Genomic DNA, 27,548 nt, shown 5'->3' on the forward strand with positions numbered 1-27,548 from the left:
TGCGTGAACAGGATTCTTTCTAAGGGGAATTAGTTAAAAGCAAGCAGTACTGTCAAGGGGAGTTTTTAACGATTCAGGTGACTTGATTATGTTTAAATGCTGATGAAAAGGAGCCAGTGGAGAGCAAGAGGAGGGTGATAGCGAGATTGCCTGAGGCGCGAGAGGACATATCCAGGAGACAGGAGAATTTTTCTTCTCACGGGAAGGAGGGAGATAGCTGCAGATGCAAGTCAATCTCTGTGTGCGCTGAAGTTGAGAAAGTTCCCATCTGATTGGTGCCTCCTCCTCCTTTTCATTCTCCTTCTTCTACTTCATTTCTGTGAATTTGGAGTCAAACTTCTCTATTAGGAATGGAAAGGGAAATGATGAAATAGAAATTTGAAGAATGTAGAGAATAATAATTCAGCAAGGACATGTGGAAGGGTCCCTGGTAGTGTAGAGGGACCTTTTGGGATTTACGCATTTACTCATCCTTCAGCGCTAAGCAGCATAGATGTAGGCTTGGAGACATTGCTTTTCCAGGGCTAACGTTTTGCTTGATACCCGGATGAGAGGATGACAGTTCACAGGAAGGAATGTAATGACCAGAGACTGGCTGAAGTATTGGATCATTGGTTTGAGAAGGATACAAGAGCAGGAAGCAGTGGGTAATGATTTTGGTTGAAAAGATTTTCTCTTAGAACTGTGGTTAGAATCGTTCTGACTTTTTAATCATTTCATGCTTACTTTATTGATTCAGATTTCATGTGTAAATGTTAAGAATATCATCATAAAGCTTTAGGGTTCTAAGTAAACAGTTTTTAACAAAACTGCATGGATCATTTAGGTATATACATTCTAACCCTCTATTTTTCTGGTTTGTTGATAAACATGTTATACTAGAGAGAATCAGTTTTTGCTGAAGTCAATGTATTTGTGGAGTGACAAAAGTGGAATTGGAAATCCTCGGCTCTAGGCCTATTTCTGCCAAGAGTGAGCTCTGTGACCTCAGAGATGTCTTTGTGAATCTCTGGGCCTCCATTTCTTCCTTTTTAAACTTGGTGTAAGTTCTCTAAACTTCCTTCCAGCTCTAACGTGCATAAAACACATGGATACATGAAATTCTTTGATCCAATTTACAATTTGGTATCCAATGAAGGGACAGCAGTAGTTTTTAAAAATAAGTTTTAAAAACAATTAAAATTGTTTTTAACAACATTGTATGTTTATCCTGCTATAGCAATATTTCCAAATAAAGATTAGTGAAACTCAGTTGTCTCTTGGCTATACCATTCCACTAGTCAGGCTCATCCCAAGTTGCTAGCTCAGGCAAAACAGATGACATGGATAAACTTTTGGGTCTATAACAGGGAAGTGAAGACTTCCACAGAGCTAGAGAAAAATGCTATGGACAATTATATGTCTCAGGGGTTATGATAATCTTTAAAAGATAAAGATAATGTATTGATTATTTTTTCCTACAGCTGCAATTCACTTCTAATTCACCAGTAGAACTGGAAATCTAACTTGAATTTTTGGCTCAGGAGAGTTTAGTTCTAATACTTCAGTACAGGAATTTCAAGGCCTGTGTCCTTTGTTATTCCAAAATTTTAACTCTTTTAGATTGGTGAGCTTTTGAATCATTGATATCATAGTGTAAATTAAAATTAAAACCAACTAAAATCCACAAAAGCAAGAAAAAGTGCCAGTATGAACCTTGGCAGACAGGCAAGTCTCTCCTGTTCAATCTCTCATGAAAGTTCACTGGTAGGTGGAAATTGCAGATTTACATAGATGCATCTGTTTTGAAATAACATATCAAATCTTCTGCTCCAGAAGATGTTCACAGGCTCTGACAGCACATCCTAATGCATATTCATGACCAATGTGCTTTGTAACCAAGGGAAATTGAGGCAAGTGCAACAGAACGAAGCATGAAAAAACAGCATGTTAATTTTAAATTTAATTATGGAGATAGGGGAAAAGGACGCATTTTGATAACATATACTCATTCAGCTGTCATGGAACATTACCCCAAAATCATGCCAAATATATGAAAGAAAAAATATTATTTTTGGTGAAGTGATTGATAAAATAAGCAGGTTCTGGGGAAAACAAGATTCTGAGATCTTATTAGAAATTACTTTTCTATGTAGAGAAAAGTAGTATTGTGGAATTCTAATGATCTGAAGTAGAAATAAAAAAGCTTTTGAAGTAAGGAAAAGTTTCTGGTTCATGCAAGATTTCTGTTTATGGAATGTTTTTCACATGCTTACATGCTAAATTCGGTTTGAGATTAGGAAAAACAGTGAGTGTGATCCTTGTGATCTGAACCTGGTAACCTGGTTACCATGTGTCACTCATTGTGGGGACCTGGAACCATGTGTCATTCATTGTGACCAGCATGCTCAGGCTCCCCCTGATGTGTAAGCATATGAAGAGGATAGACCCTGTCTGTCTTACTCATTCCTGGTGCTGAATCCTCAGGATAGCGTTTAGCATAAAGCAGGCACTTAATAACTGTTTGTTGAATGAATGAAATAAACCTACCCTGCTACCTTTTATGGTGTACATGCTCCTGTACATACTCAATATATACTAATCAATAGATCAATGGATGGATGAATGGATGGATGGATGATAGACGGATGGAAGTATTTATCTAAATGGCTTATAGCTCATCATTTGACATTAATTTTTAGGATCTGGAGATAAATACTCACCAATGGATGAGGGCAGTGAACCTTGGGTCAGTGACATGTTACCCACTGTCAGCCTTGACAGGAGTAAATACCGAGGTTCCTGACCAAATTGGATTGTATTTCTCCATAGTTTTTAACTGGAATTTGTGTTCTTGTCTTAGGCATGTCCTCATTTACAGAGTAGGAGAAAAGAAGACATTTTTTCTTTTCTCATCTCATTATACAATATTGCTAAAGGGAAAAGTTAAGGAAAAATAAACTTGAACATTATTTCTGAGTTGGCAGATTTTGAAAGAATTAAGTGTCCTGTTTGGGATGTATTGCTCTGTTTTGCCAGCAAAGTATGTACCTTTTTAGGCTTCCTAGAACTATTTCTTAGCAACTGATTGGCAGATCTTAAGAAGAATGAGAGTATCTCAGCGTGGTGAAGTTCTTGGGCATAGGCATTTTCATACTTTGTTGAAGGAAATGTAAATTTGTTCAAACTTTTGGACGAGGATTTTTCAAAATATATCAAAAACTTTAAGAGTGTGCAAATTCTTTGATTCAACAGTTATGCTTCCTGGGAATTTCCCATAGGAAATAATTGGCCAACTGAGTAAGGATAGAGGGATGCTTGTTGCAGGGCTTTTTACGTAAATCAGCAAAGCACTGGGAACAATTGAAATTTTTAAGAAAATGTAAATGATATGTCTTCTCCATAGAATATTACTCAGCCATTAAAAATGATAGAGACCAATATATATTGTACAAGCTATAGCTCATGGTCATGATGTCAAGTGGAAAAAACAGCATACAAAGTTATATATATCATGATACCATTTGGTAAATACTATGCACAAATACTTCTATTTCTGCCTAGAAAAAATTCTGAAAAGCCGATAGCATTATGGAGGATTTTCATTTTTGGCTTATCTATATTTCATATATTTTAAAGTGAACAAGGGTTATTTTGTGCAAAAAAATAATTTTTCAAATGTGTTGGCACACTTTCATGTTGCTAATTGAAAGCTCACAATCTCTTCTTAATGAAAAAAAGACAGGTTTCTTACGAAGAGTATATTTTTGGAGGTTTGCACTTAGGTTTTAATGCTTGATTTTCTTATAAGTTATAGTAAAATCCAAATACTACAAAGCTCAAAGGCTGAAGGGAATTTTACAGCCTTCATGCTTTTTTTTTTTTTTTAAAGACAGCTCACAAGAACTGACTAGTTGCAGAAAATGCTTTCTGGCAAAAGGAAATGATTTTCAGACTATTCTTTGAAAGGGATTCAGGAAGGCAGGAAGATTTTTCTGAAGGTCTAAAGTTGTTCCTGCTGAGTTAATCAGCCAGACATTCTGAGTATGTTAGCTTTCTTGCAAGAACAATTGGGACTAATACTAGTTATTTTCTTGCTTAATAGTTAAATAGACATAGCAAAATAAATTTACAAATATTATCTTAGGAAAAGCTGATTGAGCATATGTTTTCTCATGTGTCATACACTTTTCACTTTTATCAGAAGAGAAGTTCTAAGAAAAGCAGGGATACTAATTTTTACTGCAAAAAGACCATACAGAATCTTGACTAATGTTAAGTGCAAAGACCCACTTTAAAACACTATCAAGGAGTCTTTATTTGGAAGGTCTATTTTCAGATTGGAACAAATTGTCTATGGGAAAAAAGTTTTATCAAAGCCATATTAATTATATTTTCAATTAGGGACTACGAATTAATCATTTTGTGCTTAATGTTTTACAATGAAGTCAGATTTCGTATTTTCTAAATAGTTCCCTAGCTATCTTAAACATATGCTTGTGAATTTACCTTGATGTGGAAGTGTCTTCAACAATAATAACAAATGTAATAGAATTGAAATGTGAAGATGTTATATATAGATTATCATATAGGACCCTCATGTAAATCCTAAGAAAGGTTAGGACTGGCTTCTGCTCACACAAATATTATGTAGCAAATTCAAGCATAAAACCCAGATGCTAATGAAATTAGCACTAATTTAAACTTATATATCTCTAAAGATGGCTTAAATATAAATTATTTTGCCACTCAGTACTGAGTCTAATATAGATAAAGCATTTGTAACAACTAATTCAAGGCATTTGCAAGCTTGTTTTTAGATTGAATGATTATCTTGTCTTCCTTTCTGTGGAGTTGTTTTCTGGGGAAGTACAGAGAAACCTCCTGCTGTACCATAGACTAGCAGTCCTAGTGGCTCAAGACAAGGTAGAAACTACAATTACTCACAATGATGAAAAGTCAGTTTTCTATATATGAAATGGTCTTGGTTTCTGGGAAGAAGTAAACTTTACTTTCACTAGGCTCTCTTAGGATGGTTTTATATTTGTGCCTCTGAGGACAAGCTGCTGAAACAGTGTGTAGAGTTGTTGTTTGATATTAAGTCAAAACCAGCATCTGCCGTAACAGCAGATGGTTATAGAAACTGAGGGCTTCAGATAATCCTGTTAGTAGAATCTCCTACTCTTTCTTTGACCCATTGAGATGTCTCTTAGAATGGTCCAGTTAGCAGCTAGCCACCCCTGATAGATGGGAGCAGTTTCCCAGGATTAGTATTTATGTCCATCTCCAAAGCCTTACATACACAGACATACCCCAAGAAATGAATGTAGCTAGATCCTCAGCAGAGTCATTGCTGGCATGATGACTTACTTTACAGTCCTTCTGTTTTTTAAACCTTTCATCAGGGAGTTAACATTTATTAAGCATAAATGTGCTATAATCACATTAAATTATCCCATCAGGTATACATAAAGTTTTCAACTAATTCTAGTAACAGCCCTAAGAGTTAGTTATTTTACCTATTTAGAGGGTGCAAGAACTGAGCCTGAGGTTTGGAGCTCTAACTGTACAACTACACAATCTCCCTACCACAGTGGGTGGTATGTATAAAATAATGGGAAAAAATGGCTAAACTGTAGTCCCAGAACATAAGTGAGAGCCACTGATAAAATAAGAATTAATTGGGTGATAAAAGTGTATTTGTGCTTTTAAGCTTATATAAGGTCACAGAACTTTAATTGCATATTTGATTTATTAAAGTTGGCATATAATAGAGTTAATAAACACAAAACACATATAATTAAGGCATAATGCTTCTTGAAACAAGCTGGGATTTGTGTAAAAACAAATTCCTAACTTCTTAGCCAAAGACATGGCTTTATTTTCAAACTTCAAAAAAAAAAAGCTGATGAGTTAATAGTAACAGAACTGTCAGGTATATCATGCAATTTATTTTTCTGTCAAATTTCATAAATTGGGAGTATTCCTCAGATCTTCTCCTGGTACATATTGGCATTATCAGTGCATAGAAAATTATGAAGTTGATTGTGTATGTTATTTTGGGGAAGACGTTTGTTTGTTTGTTTATGGTCTGTTTGCAATTCCGTATTTTAGACTATAAAATAGAAATTCTTTTGGTATTTATCAGCTAGAAGAGTCCCTTTTTCTTAGAAGTAAAAATAAATTACCAGCTCATAGGCAGAAAATTGCCTGAGATTCACCTTTAAAATGTCTTATGTTTTTATATTAATGAAATAATAACATAGATATAAGAGTTTGATTGATGTCATTATGGAATAGTTTAAAGTAAAAGATCAACATTGACTTAGCTTTCATAAACAATTTTCAGTTTTGGCTCAGATGGAGTGTTTTTAGGATATTTTTTTCTCTACACTTAAAATCTGGGTCACTGATAAATTTCCATCCATCTAAACTTTTTGGACTGAAAATAATTTCACTGAGATAAGAATAATGGACTTCTGAGAAATTCAAAGGGCTAGGTACCAATAATTTCTCATAAAGTTAATTTAATTAATTAAAAGCCTAGACTAACCTATTAAACACTTGATTACTTAGTTCTTGCACACATGATGTGTCAACCTTTTTTTAAAAAATTAAGAATTTACATTTTTAAAGCAGTTCTGGGTTCACAACAAAATAAAAGGAGTGATAGAGATTACTCATATGCCTCTTACCCTGAAACATGCATAGGCTCCCTATTATCAATAGCTCCCACTGGAGCCTTAACATTTGTTACAGTTGATGGATCTACATTGACACATCATTATCACCCAAAGTCCACAGTTTACATTAGGGTTCGTTCTTGGTGCTCTACATTCTATGGGTTTGCACAAATGTGTAATGACATATATCCATCATCATCATACGGAGTAGTTTCACCTCCCTGAAAATCTGTGCTCTTGGCCTATTCATCCCTTCCACCAATTCCTCTAATTCCTGGCAACTGCTGATCTTTTTATTCTCTGCATAGTTTTGCCTTTTCCAGAGTGTCATGTAGTTGGAATCATACAATATGTAACATTTTCAGGTTGGCTGTTTTTCACTTAGTAATATGCACTTAAGATTCCTCCAGGAATTTTTATGGCTTAATAGCTTATTTCTTTTTAGCAATGAATAATATTCGATTCTCTGAATGTACCACAGTTTATTCATCCATTCTCTTACTGAAGGACATCTTGGTTGCTCCTAAGAATTGGCAGCTATAAATAAAGCTGCTATAAACTTCCATACATGTGCAGGCTTTGTGTGCACATAAATTTTCAATGCTTCTGAGAGGATACTGAGGAGTATGATTGCTGGATCTACATATGGTAAGAGTATATTTGTTTAGTTTTATAAGAAACCACCAAACTGTTCCCAAAGTAGTTGCATGATTTTACATTCCCATCAACAAAGTATGAGAGTTCCTGTTACTCTACAGCCTTGTCGGCATTTGCTGTTGTCAGTGTTCCAGATTTTGACCATTCTAATAAGTGTGTATTCTCATTCTTGTTTTAATTTGCATTTCCCTGATGACATATGATATGGAGCATCTTTTCATAGGCTTATTTGCCATCTGTGTATCTTCTTTGGTGAGGTATCTTTTAAGGTCTTTGGTGCATTTTTTTATTGGATTGTTTATTTTCTATTGTTTAATTTTAGGACTTCTTTGTATATTTTGGATAAGTTCTTTATCAGATGTGTCTTTTGAAAATATTTTCTCCTAGTCTCTTCTAGCTTTTTTTTCTCACTCTCTCATTGTATTTCACAGAGCTTTTAAAATTTTAAGGAAGTCCAAATTTAATGAATTCTTTCATGTATTGTGACTTTGGTGTTGCATCTGAAGAGTCCTCACCAAACTCAAGGTCATCTAGGTTTGTTTCTATGTTATGGTCTAGGGGTTTTATGGTTTTATGGTTTATATTTAAGACTGTGATCCATTTGAGCTAATTTTTGTGAAGAGTGTAATGTCTGTACCTAGATTCATTTTTTACAATGTGGTTTTTCAGTTATTTTGGGTTTTTATTTATTCCATTTATGAGTAAATTTTGAAAATATTATCTTTTCTCCATTGCATCACCTTTGGTCTTTTGTGAAAGATTAGTCTATTTCTGGGGTCTCTTTTCTATTCCATTGGTCTCTTTGTGTATGCTTTTACCAATACCACGTTGTCTTGGTTACTATAGCTTTATAAGTTTTGAAGTTGGGTAGAGTCAGTCTTCGAACTCGTTCATCAATATTGTGTTTCCTCATCTGGTCTTTAGCCTCTTCATATAGACTTTAGAATCAGTGTGTCAACATCCACAAAATAACTTATTGGGATTTTGATTGGTATTGCATGGAATCTAAAGATTATCTTGGGAAACTGAGGTATTGGCAGTATTGTTTTCTTATCTATGAACATGGAATATTTTTCCATTTAATTAGTTCTTGATTTTGTTGAATGGAGTTTTATAGTTTTCCTCATATAGCTCATATACATATTTTGTAATATTTAGATGTATTTCATTTTTGTGGCTGCTAATATAAATGGTATTGTGTTCATGTCATCTATGTACAAAGACAGTTTTATTTCTTCCTTCCCAATCTTTATGCCTTTTATTTCCTTTTCTTACCTTATTGCATTAGGTAGAGATTCCAGTATGACATTACAAAGCAATAGTGAAAGGGAACATCTTTGCTTTGTACATGATCTTAGTATGAAAATTTCAAGTTTCTCATCATTAAATATGATGTTAGCTGTACATTTTTTGGTAGATATATTCTTTATCAATTGGAGTAAATTTCCTTTTATTCTTAGTTTACTGAGAGTTTTTATTGTGAAGGGTGTTGCATTTTGTCAATTACTTTTTCTGTATCTATTGATACAACAGTTAATCTTCATAACAATTTTCTTGTGACTGATATTGCTATATCCATTTTACAGATGGGGAAATTAAGGCTTAGCAGTGAAGTAACTTTCCAATATTTTCTACAATTACTGGTGGAACCAGGATTAAAAAACTATAATTGTTTAATCTTCTCTACAATATGCTGCCTTCTAGTGTTTACTGTGAATCTTGACTCATTGGCCTGAGGTAGTAGGAAAAATAGATTCTCTCATCATGAATCTCATCAGACTAAACAGCCTATCAGTATTAAGCTGTATACTTTTTCAAAATACAGATGATTCTCATTATTCACAGATTCTGTATTTGTGAACTTGCCTACTTGCTAAAATTTATTTGGAACCCCCAAATCAATACTGAAGGCACTTTTCTTGGTCATTCACAGACACGTACAGAGTAGCAAAAATTTTCAGTCATTCAATGTGTGTATTCCAGGTCTACATCAACCAAGGTGACATTCTGCTTTATTATTATAGCTTTCATACTATTTGTAGTCTACTTTGTGCCAACATTGTTTGCATTTTGTGTTTTCTTTTTGGTGAATTCATTGCTTAAAATGACTCCCAATGTAGTGGTAAAGTTCTTTTATTGTTCCTATATACAAGGAGGTCATTAACAGTGCTATTGGCCATGAATTCAATGTTAATGAATTAGCAATATGTATTAAATGAAGTATCTTTCAGTAGAAACATACATAAAATAAAATTATGAATTCATCAGTTTACAAAATTATTGTGACCTGACACAGAAACCTAACCCTGTATTTCCTCTGGGAACAATGGCTCAATATCTGCTGATTTAATGTTTGAAGAGATTTTATAGGACATAACTACCAAGAATAACAAAAACCAACTATATATGGTTTCACTGTTCTTTGTAATGGTGTATTTGCAGAAGTGGATTTCTTGCCCTTGGATTAAAGTTCTGCTGTGGTATAATTTTACTAGCTGCTCTAAATTCTCTTCAGGGATTCATTCATTTTCTGTAAACCACTGTATTAGTTTCTTATTGATGCTTTAACAAGTTACCACAAACTTAGTAGTTTAAAACAAACAAGTTTATTTTTTTACAGTTTTGGAGGTCAGAAGTCCAAAATGGGTTTTATAGGGCTAAAATCAAGGTGCTGTCAGGATTGCCTTCTTTCTGGAGGCTCTAGGGGGAAATCTTTTCCAGATTCTAGAAGCTGCCTGCATTATTTGTTTCACAGCCCTGCATCACTCCAACTTCTGCTTATGTCATCATATGAAATCTCGGACTCTCCTGTCCCCCTCTTCCAGTTACAGGAACATTTGTGATTGAGGACATCAGCTTGTAGCCCTGTAAATTATTTGCTCCCTAGTTCAAATTCATTTAAGTACAGTACTGCTTAAAGTAAAAGACATTTTTTTCTTTGCCTCTTGAAAGAATTGCTGATTAGATTCCATGTGTGGGTAGCACAATGTTCTGGCACTTACGATGCTGTCACTGTTGTCTTGTTTTGATTCCTGTTTCTAGCCCCGTGAGCCAAGTCAGACCATTTGTATGTCCAGAGAAGAGTTTATGCAGAGGATGGCAGAGATTGTTGGCTGGGGCACAGAGGAAGAATATGGGGAACTCTTTGACAAAGTGGATGTGGCCCAAGATGGCTTCATTAACTGGGACAAGCTGACTTCATTTATGCTGCTAATTCTTTATGAGAAAGATGAACAAGAGAAGGCGACTGTGGTTCCCCAGTGGAAAGACCTTGAGTTCCTCCCAGTGAAACACAAGGACACCATTCAAAAAGTAATTTTCTTAAAAAATTCAAGTCGTTATCTGACCATCAGTAAGGAAGGCTTATTAGGAATCTGGAGAGAGAATTTAAAGCTGCAAGAAACACTTCCCATCACTTCAGATGCCACCAAACTTAAACACCTGTGGGTTACAAGTCTGGTTTCTCTGGAAAATGTAAACAAGGTACCAAGGCTTTATACTTGTAAAAGGGGACAAAATGATGGGGCTTGGCTCCTGATTAATATCAAGTATGACACTAGCAGTAACAGAGAACTGCATTACTCTCCTGTGCCTCTCATATGACCTGGAGGGAGTGCAAGTAGAGCCAGGTGAGCTACTTGATTTCCCAAGCTGTTCTCACAGGTGTCTTTAAGTGACATGGCTGATAGTGACTCAGATTCTTGGATCTGTCCCAAATGCGACCATGCTGCTTTACCAGCCAATGAGATCTTTAAGACTCTAGTGTAAAGCAGAGCGGACCTGTATGCAGAACTGAGAGGCTGTGACACCTGGCACAGATCCACATGGTCACGGGTGACCGCCTGGCAGATTCTGGCCACTGTACTAGTCAGTTTCTTAATTCTGAAGGGTAGGGCCCAGTCAGTCCAAATATCCTCCTATAACTGTACCTATGAGCAAAATAACAAACTGGAAGGAAAATCAGTGTGCAAGGTAAGGATGCAGCTTCAAGTATTTTCTATATTAAGTATTATATTAAGTATTTTATATTAAGCTGATGGTAAATTTTATTATGAAAAATCTTAAGCACACACGTAACAGCATTAAGAACTGATATCCACCCTTAACCATTTCCAGTTCACGGCCAATCTTGTTTCATTTATATCTCCCCTCTCTTGAAATTCAAAACATCCAATCATTTTATCTGTATGTATCTCAGTATTTCTAACATATATATATATTTAGTATAACCATAATACCCCTATCACATTTAATATCAATAGCGATGATTACTTAACATCAAATATGCAGTCATGTACCTATTTCTTTGTCTTACTGTTTTTTAAGATTGTTAATTGTTTGATAGTGCTTTGAATCAAGATCTGAACAAGGCCCAGACACTGTGAATAGTTGACATGTCTCTTTTGATCTACATGTTTTCCTCCAATCCATCTCTTGTTTATCCTTGAATTTTGTTGTTGTTTTACTGTTAATATTTTTGTTAAAGAAACTAGGCATTTGTCCCTTAGAGTTTCCAATAGTCTGGATTTTGCAGACTGTATTTACATGGGGTGGTTTAATCTGTCCACTTGTTCCCTGTGTTTTCAGTAGATTGGTAGTCACGTCTAAAGCCTTGATCAGTTTCAGGATGGTTTGTGGTAGAATAAGAGTTCCTCAAATAGGCACCAACTGTTTGGCTGTCTCTCTTCTTGGCATGTTAACAGTTATTGCTGATTATTTCTAGATCCATCAGTTTATTAGGGACTTCAAGATGATGACATTTTAATTTCCTTTTCCTTTATAAATTGGAATACCTCTATAAAAAGAAATTACCCTTGTCAATTATTTAGCTACCATGTAGTACAAAACTGTTAACAAAGGCAGGATAAATGCCTAATTCTTTACTTTTATTTACCAGTACTCAAAAAAAAAGTGCTGGTTTTCTAATATCCTCTGAAGATGAAAAATGAATCCTACTACCATTATTGTTATCAACATCATTACAAACTCATGAGTTTAAACAAGGTTGATTTATTTCTATCCCCTAAGTTATTATCCCATCCCCCAAATTGTACCATTTTTGGACAGAGGAACTAATGCAAGTCAGCTTCTGAGTCTCTTTTAATAGAATCCTAACAGTTTTTGAAAGCCTCATTGTTCCGTGGTTGACCAGATGTTCCAGGGTCATCTTGTATATTTATTATGCCAAACCTCAAATCAGCCATTTCTCCAAACAGCCAGGTTCTTTTTTTTTTTTTTTTTGAGAGGGCATCTCTCATATTTATTGATCAAATGGTTGTTAACAACAATAAAATTCTGTATGGGGGGGGTCAATGCTCAATGTACAATCATTAATCCATCTCAAGTCTAATTCTCGTCAGTCTCCAATCTTCTGAAGCATAACGAACAAGTTCTTACATGGTGAACGAATTCTTACATAGTGAATAAATTCTTACATGGTGAACAGTACAAGGGCAGTCATCACAGAAACTTTCGGTTTTGATCATGCATTATGACCTATAAACAATCAGGTCAAATATGAATATTCTTTTGATTTTTATACTTGATTTATATGTTGATCCCACATTTCTCCCTCTATTATTATTATTATTTTTATTTTTAATAAAATGCTGAAGTGGTAGGTAGATGCAAGATAAAGGTAGAAAACATAGTTTAGTGCTGTAAGAGGGCAAATGTAGATGATCAGATGATCAGGTGTGTGCCTATGGACTAAGTATTAATCCAGGCTAGACAAGGGCAGCAAGACATCCACGGATGCAGAAGATTTCTCTCAAAGCAGGGGGGGGTGAGGTTCTGAGCCTCACCTCTGTTGATCCCAAAATTCTCACCTGATGGCCCCCCTGCGACTGTGCCTGTCTTAGGTTGTTCCTCCCTTGAGGAATCTTACCCGTCTCTGGCTAACCAGTCATCTTCCGGGGCCATACAGGGAAATGTAAAGTTGGTAAGTGAGAGAGAAGCCATATTGTTTGCAAAGCTTAGCTTTTTACTTCTTTTCATATTTATGCCCTGTGGCTTCTATGCCCAGCACTTGTCTCGAGGTATCTTTACCACCTGGAGGAATTATGATACTCGGTAAATTTGATATGAGGCACGAATTCTATTTAAAGGTTGTAATTAGGAAGAAAGAAGAAAAGCTACAGATGTAGCATATGGAAGGAAACATGGGAGGATTGATTATTTCTTTGACATATCTTCTTGTAGAGTACCTTAAGTATGTATAGGTTTTAAACTACTAACTAATTTGCACACACATATTAACATAATAGGAATACGGTGACATAAACAAAGCAAATCTATAATTACCATCCATCTCCAGTGAAGCCAAGAAAACCATTTAGGCACCCTAGGCATTTGTGAAAATTTGTCTATGATATGATGGATATTGTCCAACTGTACTTGAACAGTCTGAGAGAAATCAGACAAATTAAAGCAGCCCATTTCTGGGATCTGTTCACATCCCATATGTTCTTTTAACCATAGATAGTCTATAGTCATAAGATTTTGGAGTGCTACACCTTGCACCCCTCCCAACTCCTGGTTGAGTTCCAACAGTACAGATCCGGTCAAATTCGTTGTCTCACTGTATGCACATGCCAGCCTAGACATCTCCCTCCTCATTCCTATGGCAAGTCCAGGAGACGGTGTGCTGGATGCAGCCACAACCGCAGCATCGTCCAGATCCCTGTGGAGGCTTTTTGATGATCATCCCCCGGCACAAGTCCTCCAGAGAGTGCTGATGCCGGAAGCTCCTCCTCATATCGTATCTTAGTTCATTTTCTGGGTATCCAAGCTAGGCCTTGATCTTCTGCATAGAAACAAAAAGACCCTTTGCCCACACTTTGACATGCCCTCTATACCACTGTGCAGAACTCATTGGCGGTCAGCACACAGTAACTGCTTTTTTTTTTTTTTTATTAAGAGAAAGGAATATTATCAGAAAAGAGTACCTCCATAGCTGATCATCTGACACCCTTTAAGTGATCAACATTAAGGATATTTAAAGCATGCGTTGATCTTTGATTTACCAATAGTTTTATCCTATCAAGGAGTAATCCCTCTTTTCTTTCTTTCTTTCTTTCTTTCTTTCTTTTTTTTAAAATTTTTAATCTATACTTACATGAAGAATACTATGTTTACTATGCTCTCCCCTATATCAGGTCCCCCCTAACAACCACATTACGGTTACTGTCCATCAGCTTAGCAAAATGTTGTAGAGTCACTACTTGTCCTCTCTGTTGTGCAGCCCACCCTCCCCTTTCTCCCTCCCCCCCATGCATGCTAATCTTAATACCCCCTTCTTCTCCCCCTCCCCTTATCCCTCCCTGCCCACCCATCCTCCCCAGTTCCTTTCCCTTTGGTACCTGTTAGTCCATTTTTGGGTTCTGTAATTCCGCTGCTGTTTTGTTCCTTCAGTTTTTCCTTTGTTCCTATACTCCTCAGATGAGTGAAATCATTTGGTATTTCTCTTTCTCTGCTTGGCTTATTTCACTGAGCATAATACTCTCCAGCTCCATCCATGTTGCTGCAAATGGTTGCATTTTTCCACTTCTTATGGCTGAGTAGTATTCCATTGTGTATATGTACCACATTTTCTTTATCCATTCATCTACCGATGGACATTTTAGGTTGCTTCCAATTCTTGGCTATTGTAAATAGTGCTGAGATAAACATAGGGGTGCATCTGTCTTTCTCAAACTTGATTGCTGCTTTCTTAGGGTAAATTCCTAGGAGTGGAATTCCTGGGTCAAATGGTAGGTCTGTTTTGAGCATTTTGATGAACCTCCATACTGCTTTCCACAATGGTTGAACTAATTTACATTCCCACCAGCAGTGTAGGAGGGTTCCCCTTTCTCCACAGCCTCGCCAACATTTGTTGTTATTTGTCTTTTGGATGGCAGCTATCCTTACTGGTGTGAGGTGATACCTCATTGTAGTTTTAATTTGCATTTCTCTGATAATTAGCGATGTGGAGCATCTTTTCATGTGTCTCTTGGCCATCTGTATTTCTTTTTTAGAGAACTGTCTGTTCAGTTCCTCTGCCCATTTTTTAATTGGGTTATTTGTTTTTTGTTTGTTGAAGTGTGTGAGCTCTTTATATATTCTGGACGTCAAGCCTTTATCGGATGTGTCATTTTCAAATATATTCTCCCATACTGTAGGGTTCCTTTTTGTTCTATTGATGGTGTCTTTCGCTGTACAGAAGCTTTTCAGCTTAATGTAGTCCCACTTGCTCATTTTTGCTGTTGTTTTCCTTGCCCGGGGAGATATGTTCAAGAAGAGGTCACTCATGTTTATGTCTAAGAGGTTTTTGCCTATGTTTTTTTCCAAGAGTTTAATGGTTTCATGACTTACATTTAGGTCTTTGATCCATTTTGAGTTTACCTTTGTATATGGGGTTAGACAATGGTCCAGTTTCATTCTCCTACATGTAGCTGTCCAGTTTTCCCAGCACCATCTGTTAAAGAGACTGTCATTTTGCCATTGTATGTCCATGGCTCCTTTATCAAATATTAATTGACCATATATGTTTGGGTTAATGTCTGGAGTCTCTAATCTGTTCCACTGGTCTGTGGCTCTGTTCTTGTGCCAGTACCAAATTGTCTTGATTACTATGGCTTTGTAGTAGAGCTTGAAGTTGGGGAGTGAGATCCCCCCTACTTTATTCTTCTTTTTCAGGATTGCTTTGGCTATTTGGGGTCTTTGGTGTTTCCATATGAATTTTTGAACTATTTGTTCCAATTCATTGAAGAATGTTGCTGGTAATTTGAGAGGGATTGCATCAAATCTGTATATTGCTTTGGGCAGGATGGCCATTTTGACGATATTAATTCTTCCTAGCCATGAGCATGGGATGAGTTTCCATTTGTTAGTGTCCTCTTTAATTTCTCTTAAGAGTGACTTGTAGTTTTCAGGGTATAGGTCTTTCACTTCTTTGGTTAGGTTTATTCCTAGGTATTTTATTCTTTTTGATGCAATGGTGAATGGAATTGTTTTCCTGATTTCTCTTTCTATTGATTCATTGTTAGTGTATAGGAAAGCTACAGATTTCTGTGTGTTAATTTTGTATCCTGCAACTTTGCTGTATTCCGATATCAGTTCTAGTAGTTTTGGAGTGGAGTCTTTAGGGTTTTTTATGTACAGTATCATATTATCTGCAAATAGTGACAGTTTAACTTCTTCTTTACCAATCTGGATTCCTTGTATTTCTTTGTTTTGTCTGATTGCCGTGGCTAGGAACTCCAGTACTATGTTAAATAACAGTGGGGAGAGAGGGCATCCCTGTCTGGTTCCCGATCTCAGAGGAAATGCTTTCAGCTTCTTGCTGTTCAGTATAATGCTGGCTGTGGGTTTATCACATATGGCCTTTATTATGTTGAGGTACTTGCCCTCTATTCCCATTTTGCTGAGAGTTTTTATCATGAATGGATGTTGAATTTTGTCAAATGCTTTTTCAGCATCTATGGAAATGATCATGTGGTTTTTGTCTTTCTTTTTGTTGATGTGGTGGATGATGTTGATGAATTTTCGAATGTTGTACCATCCTTGCATCCCTGGGATGAATCCCACTTGGTCATGGTGTATGATCCTTTTGATATACTGTTGAATTCTGTTTGCTAATATTTTATTGAGTATTTTTGCATCTACATTCATCAGGGATATTGGTCTGTAATTTTCTTTTTTGGTGGGGTCTTTGCCTGGTTTTGGTATTAGGGTGATGTTGGCTTCATAGAATGAGTTTGGGAGTATTCCCTCTTCTTCTATTTTGTGGAACACTTTAAGGAGAATGGGTATTATGTCTTCTCTGTGTGTCTCATAAAATTCCGTGGTAAATCCGTCCGACCCCGGGGTTTTGTTCTTGGGTAGTTTTTTGATTACCGTTTCAATTTCTTTGCTCGTAATTGGTTTGTTTAACTTTTGTGTTTCTTCCTTGGTCAGTCTTGGGAGGTTGTATTTTTCTAGGAAGTTGTCCATTTCTTCTAGGTTTTCCAGCTTGTTGGCATATAGGTTTTCATAGTAGTCTTTAATAATTCTTTGTATTTCTGTGGAGTCTGTCGTGATTTTTCCATTCTCATTTCTGATTATGTTGATTTGTGTTGATTCTCTTTTTCTCTTAATAAGTTGGCCTAGAGGCTTATCTATTTTGTTTATTTTCTCAAAGAACCAGCTCTTGGTTTCGTTGATTTTTGCTATTGTTTTATTCTTCTCACTTTTGTTTATTTCTTCTCTGATCTTTATTATGTCCCTCCTTCTGCTGACTTTAGGCCTCATTTGTTCTTCTTTTTCCAGTTTTGATAATTGTGATGTTAGACTATTCATTTGGGATTGTTCTTCCTTCTTCAAATGTGCCTGGATTGCTATATACTTTCCTCTTAAGACTGCTTTCGCTGCGTCCCACAGAAGCTGGGGCTTAGTGTTGTTGTTGTCATTTGTTTCTATATATTCCTTGATCTCTATTTTGATTTGTTCATTGATCCATTGATTATTTAGTAGCATGTTGTTAAGCCTCCATGTGTTTGTGAGCCGTTTTGTTTTCTTTGTAGAATTTATTTCTACTTTTTTTACCTTTGTGGTCTGAAAAATTGGTTGGTAGAATTTCAATATTTTGGAGTTTACTGAGGCTCTTTTTGTGAGCTAGTATGTGGTCTATTCTGGAGAATGTTCCATGTGCACTTGAGAAGAATGTATATCCTGTTGCTTTTGGATGTAGAGTTGTATAGGTGTCTATTAGGTCCATCTGTTCTAGGATGTTGTTCAGTGCCTCTGTGTCCTTACTTATTTTCTGCCTGGTGGATCTATCCTTCGGGGTGAGTGGTGTGTTGAAGTCTCCTACAATGAATGCATTGCAGTCTATTTCCCTCTTTAGTTCTGTTAGTATTTGCTTCACATATGCTGGTGCTCCTGTATTGGGTGCATATATATTTAGAATGGTTATATCCTCTTGTTGGACTGAGCCCTTTATCATTATGTAGTGTCCTTCTTTATCTCTTGTTACTTTCTTTGTTTTGAAGTCTATTTTGTCTGATATTAGTACTGCAACCCCTGCTTTCTTCTCACTGTTGTTTGCCTGAAATATGTTTTTCCATCCCTTGACTTTTAGTCTATGCTTATCTTTGGGTTTAAGGTGAGTTTCTTGTAAGCAGCATATAGATGGGTCTTGCTTTTTTATCGATTCTATTACTCTGTGTCATTTGATTGGTGCATTAAGTCCATTTACATTTAGGGTGACTATTGAGAGATATGTACTTATTGCCATTGCAGGCTTTAGATTCGTGGTTACCAAAGGTTCAAGGTTAGCTTCTTTAGTATCTTACTGCCTAACTTAGCTCGCTTATTGAGCTGTTATATACACTGTCTGGAGATTCTTTTCTTCTCTCTCTTCTTATTCCTCCTCCTCCATTCTTCATATATTGTGTGTTTTGTTCTGTGCTCTTTTTAGGGGTGCTCCCATCTAGAGCAGTCCCTGTAGGATGCCCTGTAGAGGTGGTTTGTGGGAAGCAAATTCCCTCAGCTTTTGCTTTTCTGGGAATTGTTTAATCCCGCCGTCATATTTAAATGTTAGTCGTGCTGGATACAGTATCCTTGGTTCAAGGCCCTTCTGTTTCATTGCATTAAGTATGTCATGCCATTCTCTTCTGGCCTGTAGGGTTTCTGTCGAGAAGTCTGATGTTAGCCTGATGGGTTTTCCTTTATAGGTGACCTTTTTCTCTCTAGCTGCCTTTAAAACTCTTTCCTTATCCTTGATCCTTGCCATTTTAATTACTATGTGTCTTGGTGTTGTTCTCCTTGGATCCTTTCTGTTGGGGGTTCTGTGTAATTCCATGGTCTGTTTGATTATTTCCTCCCCCAGTTTGGGGACGTTTTCAGCAATTATTTCTTCAAAGAGACTTTCTATCCCTTTTCCTCTTTCTTCTTCTTCTGGTATCCCTATAATACGAATATTATTCCTTTTGGCTTGGTCACATAGTTCTCTTAGTGTTGTTTCATTCCTGGAGATCCTTTTATCTCTCTCTATGTCAGCTTCTACACGTTCCTGTTCTCTGGCTTCTATTCCTTCAATGACCTCTTGCATCTTATCCATTCTGCTTATAAATCCTTCCAGGGATTGTTTCACTTCTGTGATCTCCTTCCTGACATCTGTGATCTCCCTCCGGACTTCATCCCACTGCTCTTGCATTTTTCTCTGCATCTCATCCCATTGCTCTTGCATTTTTCTCTGCATCTCTGTCAGCATGTTCATGATTTTTATTTTGATTTATTTTTCAGGAGGACTGGTTAGGTCTGTCTCCTTCTCAGGTGTTGTCTCTGTGATCTTTGTCTGCCTGTAGTTTTGTCTTTTCATGGTGATAGAGATAGTGTGCAGAGCTGGTACAAGTGACCGCTGGAAGAGCTTCCCTTCTTGTTGGTTTGTGGCCTTCCTCACCTGGGAGAATAGCGACCTCTAGTGGCTTGTGCTGGGCAGCTGTGTGCAGACAGGGCTCCTGCTTCCTACCTGGTTGCTATGGGGTTTATCTCTGCTGTAGCTGTGGGCGTGGCCTGACTGGGGCTGCTCCTCCAAAATGGTGGAGACTTGTTGGAGGGGGAGCGGCTGGGAGGCTATTTATCTCTGTAAGGGGCCTCTGTGCTCCCTGCTGCCCAGGGGGTTAGAGTGCCCAGAGATCCCCAGATTCCCTGCCTCTGGTCTAAGTGACCTGTCCTGCCCCTTTAAGACTTCCAAAAAGCACTCTCCAAACCAAAACAACAGCAACAACGAGAGAGGGAACAGAAAAAAAAAAAAAAGAAAAAAGAAAAAACACGTAATTTTTTTTTTTTCCTCAGGCGCCGGTCCCAGGCACCCGCTCACTGGTCCTGCTGCCCTGCCTCCCGAGCACCAGGGTCCCTGTCCCTTCAAGGCTTCCAAAAAGCACCCACCCACCGGTCCCGCAGGGAAAAACACACGATATTCTTTGTCCTCAGGCACCAGTCCCAGGCACCCGCTCACCAGTCCCGCCACCCTGGCTCCCTAGCACTGGGGTCCCTGTCCCTTTAAGGCTTCCAAAAAGCACTCGCCAAAAAGAGGAAAAAAAATGGGGAAAACGCGTGATTTCCTCCGTCCTCAAGTACCGGTCTCAGGCACCCACCCACCAGTCCCCCAGGGAAAAACGCGGGATATTCTTTGTCCTCAGGCGCTGGTCCCAGGCACCCGCTCACCAGTCCCCCCACCCTCCCTCCCTAGCACTGGGGTCCCTGTCCCTTTAAGGCTTCCAAAAAGCACTCGCCAAAAAGAGAAAAAAAAAGGGGAAAAACGCGTGATTTCCTCCGTCCTCAAGTGCTGGTCCCAGGTACCCGCTCTCCGGTACCGCCACCCTGCCTCCCTAGCAATGGGGTCCGTGTCCCTTTAAGGCTTCCAAAAAGCACTCGCCTAAAAAAAAAAAAAAACCGCTCCGGTTTCTTTCCACCCGCCGGGAGCCGGGGGGAGGGGCGCTCGGGTCCCCCCGGGCCAGGGCTTGTATCTTACCCCCTTCACAAGGCGCTGGGTTCTTGCAGGTGTGGATGTGGTCTGGATTTTGTCCTGTGTCCTGTCGTTTCTATTTTAGGAAGATTTTTCTTTTTTATATTTTCATAGCTCTATGTGTTTTGGGGAGGAGATTTCCACTGCTCTACTCACGCCACCATCTTGGCTTCCTCTGCCAGGTTCTTTTTAGTGGGAAATTGTATCCTCTCCTGCCTGGAGCCATAACAATCATCATCATCATCATTAGCTAATAATGTGACTTTTTCTACTTTTTATAAAAAGAAGCTTTGTTGAGATTAAAGTGTACAAAATACACTGCACATATTAAAAGCATCCAAGTTAATAGATCTTAATATATGAATATACTTGTGAAAAATTAGCAGTACCATGAGAATAATGAACATATTCATCACCCTCAGAACTTTCCCTGGGCCCTATTGTAATCCCCATCCAACCCCTCCCATTCCTCCTCATTAAATAACCCCTCATGAGCTCTGTCACTCCAGATTAGTTTGCATTTTCTAGACTTTTATACAGTTGACATCATACAGTGTATACTTCTTTTTTTGTCTGACATTTTAACTTGGCGTAACTGAGATACATCCATGTTGTTGGATATATAATAATTTATCTTTTTATTGTATAATATTCCATTGTGTGGATACAGTACATCCTCACCAACACTTGGTATGATCAGAAATTTTTCCTTAATTTTAGCCATGTTAATAGGTTTGTATTTTATCTTATCATGGTTTTTATTCATGTTTCCTTAATGGCTAACAATACTAAGCATATTTTCATGTATTTATTTGCTACTTGTATTTCCTTTTTGGTGAAGTCTTAATTCAAATCTTTTCCTCCTTTTTTATTGGGTTTATTTTGCTATCATTGAGTGTTAAGAGTTCTTTATATACTCTGGGTATATACATTTATTGGGAGGAAAATTTACAAATATCGTATCCCAGTCTATTTTTTTGTCTTTTCATTCTCAACACTGCCTTTGTAATTTCATTTCAGATTGTTATTGCTAGTGTATCAAAATACAGTAGATTAAAAAAAATGATCTTATATCCTGTAACTTTGCTGAGCCTGTTTATTAGTTCTAGTCATTTTTTTTGTCCCTCTTGATTCTTTAGGATTTACTATATAAAAGATCATGTCATCTACTAATAGAGATAGTTGAACCTCTTCCTTTCCAGTCTTGTTGCTTTTACTTCTTTTTGTCTAATATCCCTGACTAGAAACCCCAGTGCAGTGTTGAATAGAAGAGGTGAGAGTGAACACCCTCAGCTTGCTCCTGGTCTTAGGGAGAATATATTCAGTTTTTTTACCACTAAGTATAATATCAGCTGTGGGTTTTTGTTTTTGTCTGTGCTCCTTATTGGGTTGAAGAATTCCTTTCTATTCCTGCTTTGTTAAGAATATTTTTTACCATGAGAATGTGTTGGATTTTGTCAAATGCTTTTGTTATATCTACTGAGGACATCCTACAGTTTTTGTCCTTTATTCTATTAGTATGGTGTATTACATTGATTGATATGTGTATATTAAACTAACCTTGTATTCCTGGCACAAGTATCACTTAGTATAAGTGTAATCTTTTTTTATGTTTCTGGGTTCCTTGTGCTAATATTTGGTTGAAGACTTTTGCATCTGTATTCATTAGGGATCTTCATCTTTTGTTTTTTTTTCTTATGATGTCTTTGTGTGGTTTTGGTATTAGGATAATAGTGGCCTAATAAAGTGATTTGGGAGTGCTCCCTCTACTTCTCTTTTTTTTTGGAAAACTTTTAAAAGTATTGGTGTTAATTCTTTAAATATTTTGTCAAATTTATTAGTGAAGCCTGGTATTTTCTTTGTGGGAGATTTTTTTTATCAATTCAATCTTTTTTACTTGTCATATGTCTGCTGAGAATTTCTATTTGTTCCTTAGTTAGTTTAGGTAGTTTTTGTGTTTCCAGGAATTTGTCCATTTAATCTAGGTTATCCAGTTTGTTGACACACAGTTGTTGATGGTATTCTCTTATAATCCTTTTTTATTTCTATAACATTGATAGTAATGCCCACTTTTTCATTTCTGATTTTAGTAATGTGTATCTTCTCTCTTTTTCACTTGGGTAAGTCTAGCTAAAGTTTTAGCAATTTTATTGGCAAATTTATTTACCCTTTTGAAAATAGCTTTCAGGATTTTATCTGACTTAGGAAAGGTACTTACAGTGTTTAATCAATTGATTTTTGTGACAGCTTCTGCTTGCTTTGTGAAACATAGTGTGCATGGTTTCCAGTGTGACTGTGTGTGGCAGCTGTCTGTGCCTTTGTCCTGTGTGATTAGTCATCTAGTCTCCCATGGATGGAAGCATTTGGTGGGTATGTGAAGTGGGGAGAGAGAAGAAAGCACGTTCAAATGCCTGTAATGAGAAGAACTTTTTCTTAGCTAGAGTCCACAGTTAGAATAAAACGCCTCTGTGCCACCATGCTCTACTTCTGTAATACTGTCACTACTGTATATACGCAGGGATTTGCTGTCTGATTTGGTGCTAAGATTTGCATGTCTGCTTCCCATATTGATTTCACTAAACCCATCAGACTTTCTGATTCTCTACTTTTCTACTTTAGATAGCAGTGGCTTTTACAAGTAAGGAGATTTGTTTCTATGACCTGCTGTCCAAAGAAGAATTTCCTTGTCAGTATAAACTCCAAGGCCTGAAAGGAACACCACTTTGCATGGATTATTGGTATGACCCTCTTGATGCCAATGAATCAATCCTTTCTTTTGGGGATATAACTGGAAAGGTAAGTGAAGGAAGGAAAGATTGAATACTATGATTTAACCATCAAACTGCAGCTCAGTATAGAACTAGAATGCAATGAGCATGACCACTTAACTGAACTATATTATAGATTATAAGGCCACACAAGATGGACATAGAAAAGATGGATTTGGTCACATTTCCTTTTTCCACTTATGAAAACCAATATTCATTGTGGTTTTCTTGTCTATGTATAGTCTCATTTTCCTTATTCAGAAATAAAATTGCTAACTTTTTTCATTATAGGATGCTTACTCTATTAGATCCCAATGTTAAAAAGCATCAAATAATAAATGTCTGAAGTTATAACTTTCAAATTAATTATTCTGATTTTCATTCAAAAGGTCTCAGGCTTCTCTGTAATAGCCTCTTGGAAAGTGCCTATTTCCTGTGTCATGTAACAAAGGGACGGGCATTAGAGAGGGCTGCATGAAAACCCAGACATTGGATACAATGATTTCTGTCTTCCTATCAAATTCCACCTGACCTCTGAAAAATTATTACTTACTGAGTGACCCTAGAGTATGCCTGTGAACTCTGAAGTAGTCTAATTTGAACAGTTTTCTTTCATAACTGTGAAAGCTTTTCACTCTTACTGTTTTTAATGGCATGTGTATCATAAAAGCAAAAAATATACTGCTCTTGGTAATTGCTTTACAAACCTTATAGTTCTGTCTTTTAATATAACTGCTGGCATCCTTTAAATAAGATTGAAAAAATTTTTATTAATTCAATGTCTATTCCTTGTTAATCTTAAAGAACATAGGATGTTTTTTACAACAGTTATCCTGTCCATGTTCACCTTCCTTTCAATGTCTCTCTGAAGGTTCAAGCACTTGCTTTCACTGCAGCCTTGATTTCCCTGTTTGAACATCCGGTGTGTGCACATGAAGACGCAGAAGCCACTGTGACCATTAACTGGGCAGAACTGCTCTCTGGATCTCAGAAGTGTTGTTACATATTAGAGCATAAACTTCATCATGGAGATTGGGTCAGGCAAGGTACTGAATTGGAACAGTAATGAGAGAAATGGTCACCTTTGACTTCTACATTTATATTCCTTGAGGAAAATGTTTTACACAAAATGTTCAAGTCTAGAAACCAATAACTGGTTCTCTGGAGGTTTTAGCCTGGACTCTCTGCTGTCCCCAGAACACTAGCAGGAATTCTTTCTTTCTTTTCTTTCCTTCTATAATTTATGCCTCATACAATTAATTCAGATGAACTGTGCACTCAAGAAATCTCAAGAGAAGGGAGAAAGTTTTTACAGATTCCATTTAACTTCAACCCAACTCTGATCTTAAGTAATCTCATTGAGTCATGTTTGAGGCTGCTTAATAAAATAATTTAACAAGGTCCCTTAAAATCATTCCTTTGTTTTCTTCATGTTCTCATAGAAAGTGTATTAGTTTGATGGCCTTTAAAACAAAATATTCTTAATTTTCTTTTCTCTTTTTTGACATGATGACTGAGTTCCTCTGATATAATGTAGTTGAGTAGCAGTTCTGTGTGATAGTATTATGTTGTAAGACAGCATGTATAGAAAGCCAGAACTTTCTTGAAACCTAGTTGTCAATGAGTTTATTATATTATTATTATATGTTTTTCATTATATGCCTAATTTTCATTAAATTTGCCTCTGATGGCTTAAGATCCAAATGTGCAATACATGTTCTAATACCTCTTTTGGTCCAGACACTAAAGACTATGATAATTTTCTCACTTCTAAATTGCTACATTAAATAATGCCCACTGAAATGAACAATCTAATTGACTTACATCATAGGTATAGTTCTAACATACTTTGAAGAAGAGGAGACAGTCAGAATGGACCCAGTTGTTGACTTTTATGGTAGTTTTACCTTTTTGGGGTTTTTAGGAGGTTGGGACTAATTCTACTTTGCATGGATTATTGGTATGACCCTCTTGATGCCAATGAATCAATCCTTTCTTTTGTTTTTTTTAATATGAATCATACCATGTGTTTGGTACTTTCTATCCATCCTTTAATTCTGGCATGATATTAGCTGTGGGAAAAACAAAAGGTGATTTTTTTGGTCAGTGTATGTGACAGACACAAAATTATGTGTTATGTTTTCACAACATGGAAACACGAATCACAGCACTAGGATCTGAAGAGAGCTTTTGCAGGTTCTTCCAAACAAGTATGGTATTTTAATGTATAAACCAAAGACTAGATAGGATGTAGTAATAAAATGATAGTTCTTGAAGTCTTCTTGAAGTAGTTTTCCTGATGTTTAGTGTATTGTTTGAATTCTGTGACCTTAATTTGATGTGGATAAATACAGAGAACTGCCAAATAGAATCCTGCTTTTGAAAAGGTTGGAAATATGTATAGTAAGTAAGGTTTTAAAACCGAGATTGTTTTTTTTCTGAATGTGAATAATGTATAAATACTCTTTTCAGACTCAGGGAAAGAATAACAAGTTCTCACATTAGATCCTATCACAATTTCATTTAAATAAAAAACCAGCCCTACTGGTAGAGTCACCTGCTGAGGAACGCTTGTCTGTTAAGTTGTAGGACAAGCATCTGTCTCTAGATCAGTGTGAATTCATTGCTCATTGTGTTTCCAACATACCATTTTCTTGTTTGTGGTTCCCTCATCTACTGACAAGATAGCATGGGAACTTAATTTAGTATTGGCAGTAGAGATTCACTTCTGTGACCTAAGGAATCTGACTTTGGAGTCTGGCCTCTAGAATAGTGCAAGTAGAAACTGGTTACAGAGAAGTTTTATATATAAAAAAAATTAGGACTCTTTGCTATTTTAATTTGCATTATAGGTTTCTTAGGCCTTTGAATCAAACTCATGTAATCAATTGGATAATATTGGAAAGAATGGTTGAAAAATTTACTTTAGTCAGTTTATTTAAATTGTAGACTTGATGTGTCAATCAATCAACAATTATTTATTTATCTTTATGTGCTTTAAAATTGCCTGAAGCATTGGAGACTGTAGAAGAAAGATTAATTATAGGCTTAACCCTCAAGACACTTAATATATGAAAAATAATTAAAGATTAATGTAAAATAGTTTATTAGAACATTGTATTGACACTGAAAGTTAACTACTAAACCGTTTACATGAGATTTGGACTTCTAGCATAATTCTTAAGCAGGAAAAGCCATGAGAGAAAGCTTTCAAGGTGGGGTAGTAGTTGATGGATAGGTGGAGGGAAAAAGAGAGCATGGTAAACATGAGTAAATGTAGATAAGCAGGTGTAACAATGATGGAGGGAGACATAGACATGAATAGATTAGACACTGAATATTGAGGAAATAAAAGTGAATAGGCCTTACAGAGACATATGTTGAAAGGTCTTGTCAACCAGGCCAAGTTCACATTTGATAGAAATGAAAGAAGAAGCACTGAAGGTTATTTATTTATTTATTTATAAGATATCATTGATGTACACTCTTATGAAAGTTTCATGTGAAAAACATGGTTACTACATTCACCCATATTATCAAGTCCCCCCATACCCCATTGAAGTCACTTTTCACCAGCATAGTAAGATGCCACAGAGTCACTACTTGTCTTCTGTGTGCTACACTGTCTTCCCCTTGACCCCCATGCACCACACCATGTGTGCCAATCTTAATGCCCCTCAATCCCCTCCTCCCTCCCTGCCCACCCTCCCCCACCCCTCCCCTTTGGTAACCACTAGTCCCTTCTTGGAGTCTGTGAGTCTGCTGCTGTTTTGTTCCTTCAGTTTTGTTTCATTGTTAGACTCCACAAATGAGGGAAATCACTTGGTACTACTTGTCTTTCTCTGCTTGACTTATTTCACTGAGCATAATACCCTCTAGCTCCATCCGGGTTGTTGCAAATGGTAGGATTTGTTTTCTTCTCATGGCTGAATAATATTCCATTGTGTATATGTACCACATCTTCTTTATCCA

At 36.8% G+C, this 27,548-nt stretch overlaps 1 protein-coding gene across 1 annotated transcript in view; it reads left to right on the forward strand.

Moving 5' to 3' along the window:
* WDR49 (WD repeat domain 49) overlaps positions 1 to 27,548 on the forward strand; it is a 144,430-nt gene that overhangs the window by 18,845 nt on the left and 98,037 nt on the right. Inside the window, exons 2-4 of the mRNA XM_073230429.1 lie at positions 10,362 to 10,802; positions 23,428 to 23,604; positions 24,448 to 24,622. Of these exons, the coding sequence (XP_073086530.1) occupies positions 10,362 to 10,802; positions 23,428 to 23,604; positions 24,448 to 24,622 (793 nt within the window). The remainder of the gene's footprint in view (positions 1 to 10,361; positions 10,803 to 23,427; positions 23,605 to 24,447; positions 24,623 to 27,548) is intronic.

This window comes from Manis javanica, chromosome 3 (assembly GCF_040802235.1).
Source record: "Manis javanica isolate MJ-LG chromosome 3, MJ_LKY, whole genome shotgun sequence".
In the NCBI taxonomy this organism is placed as follows: Eukaryota; Metazoa; Chordata; class Mammalia; order Pholidota; family Manidae; genus Manis; species Manis javanica.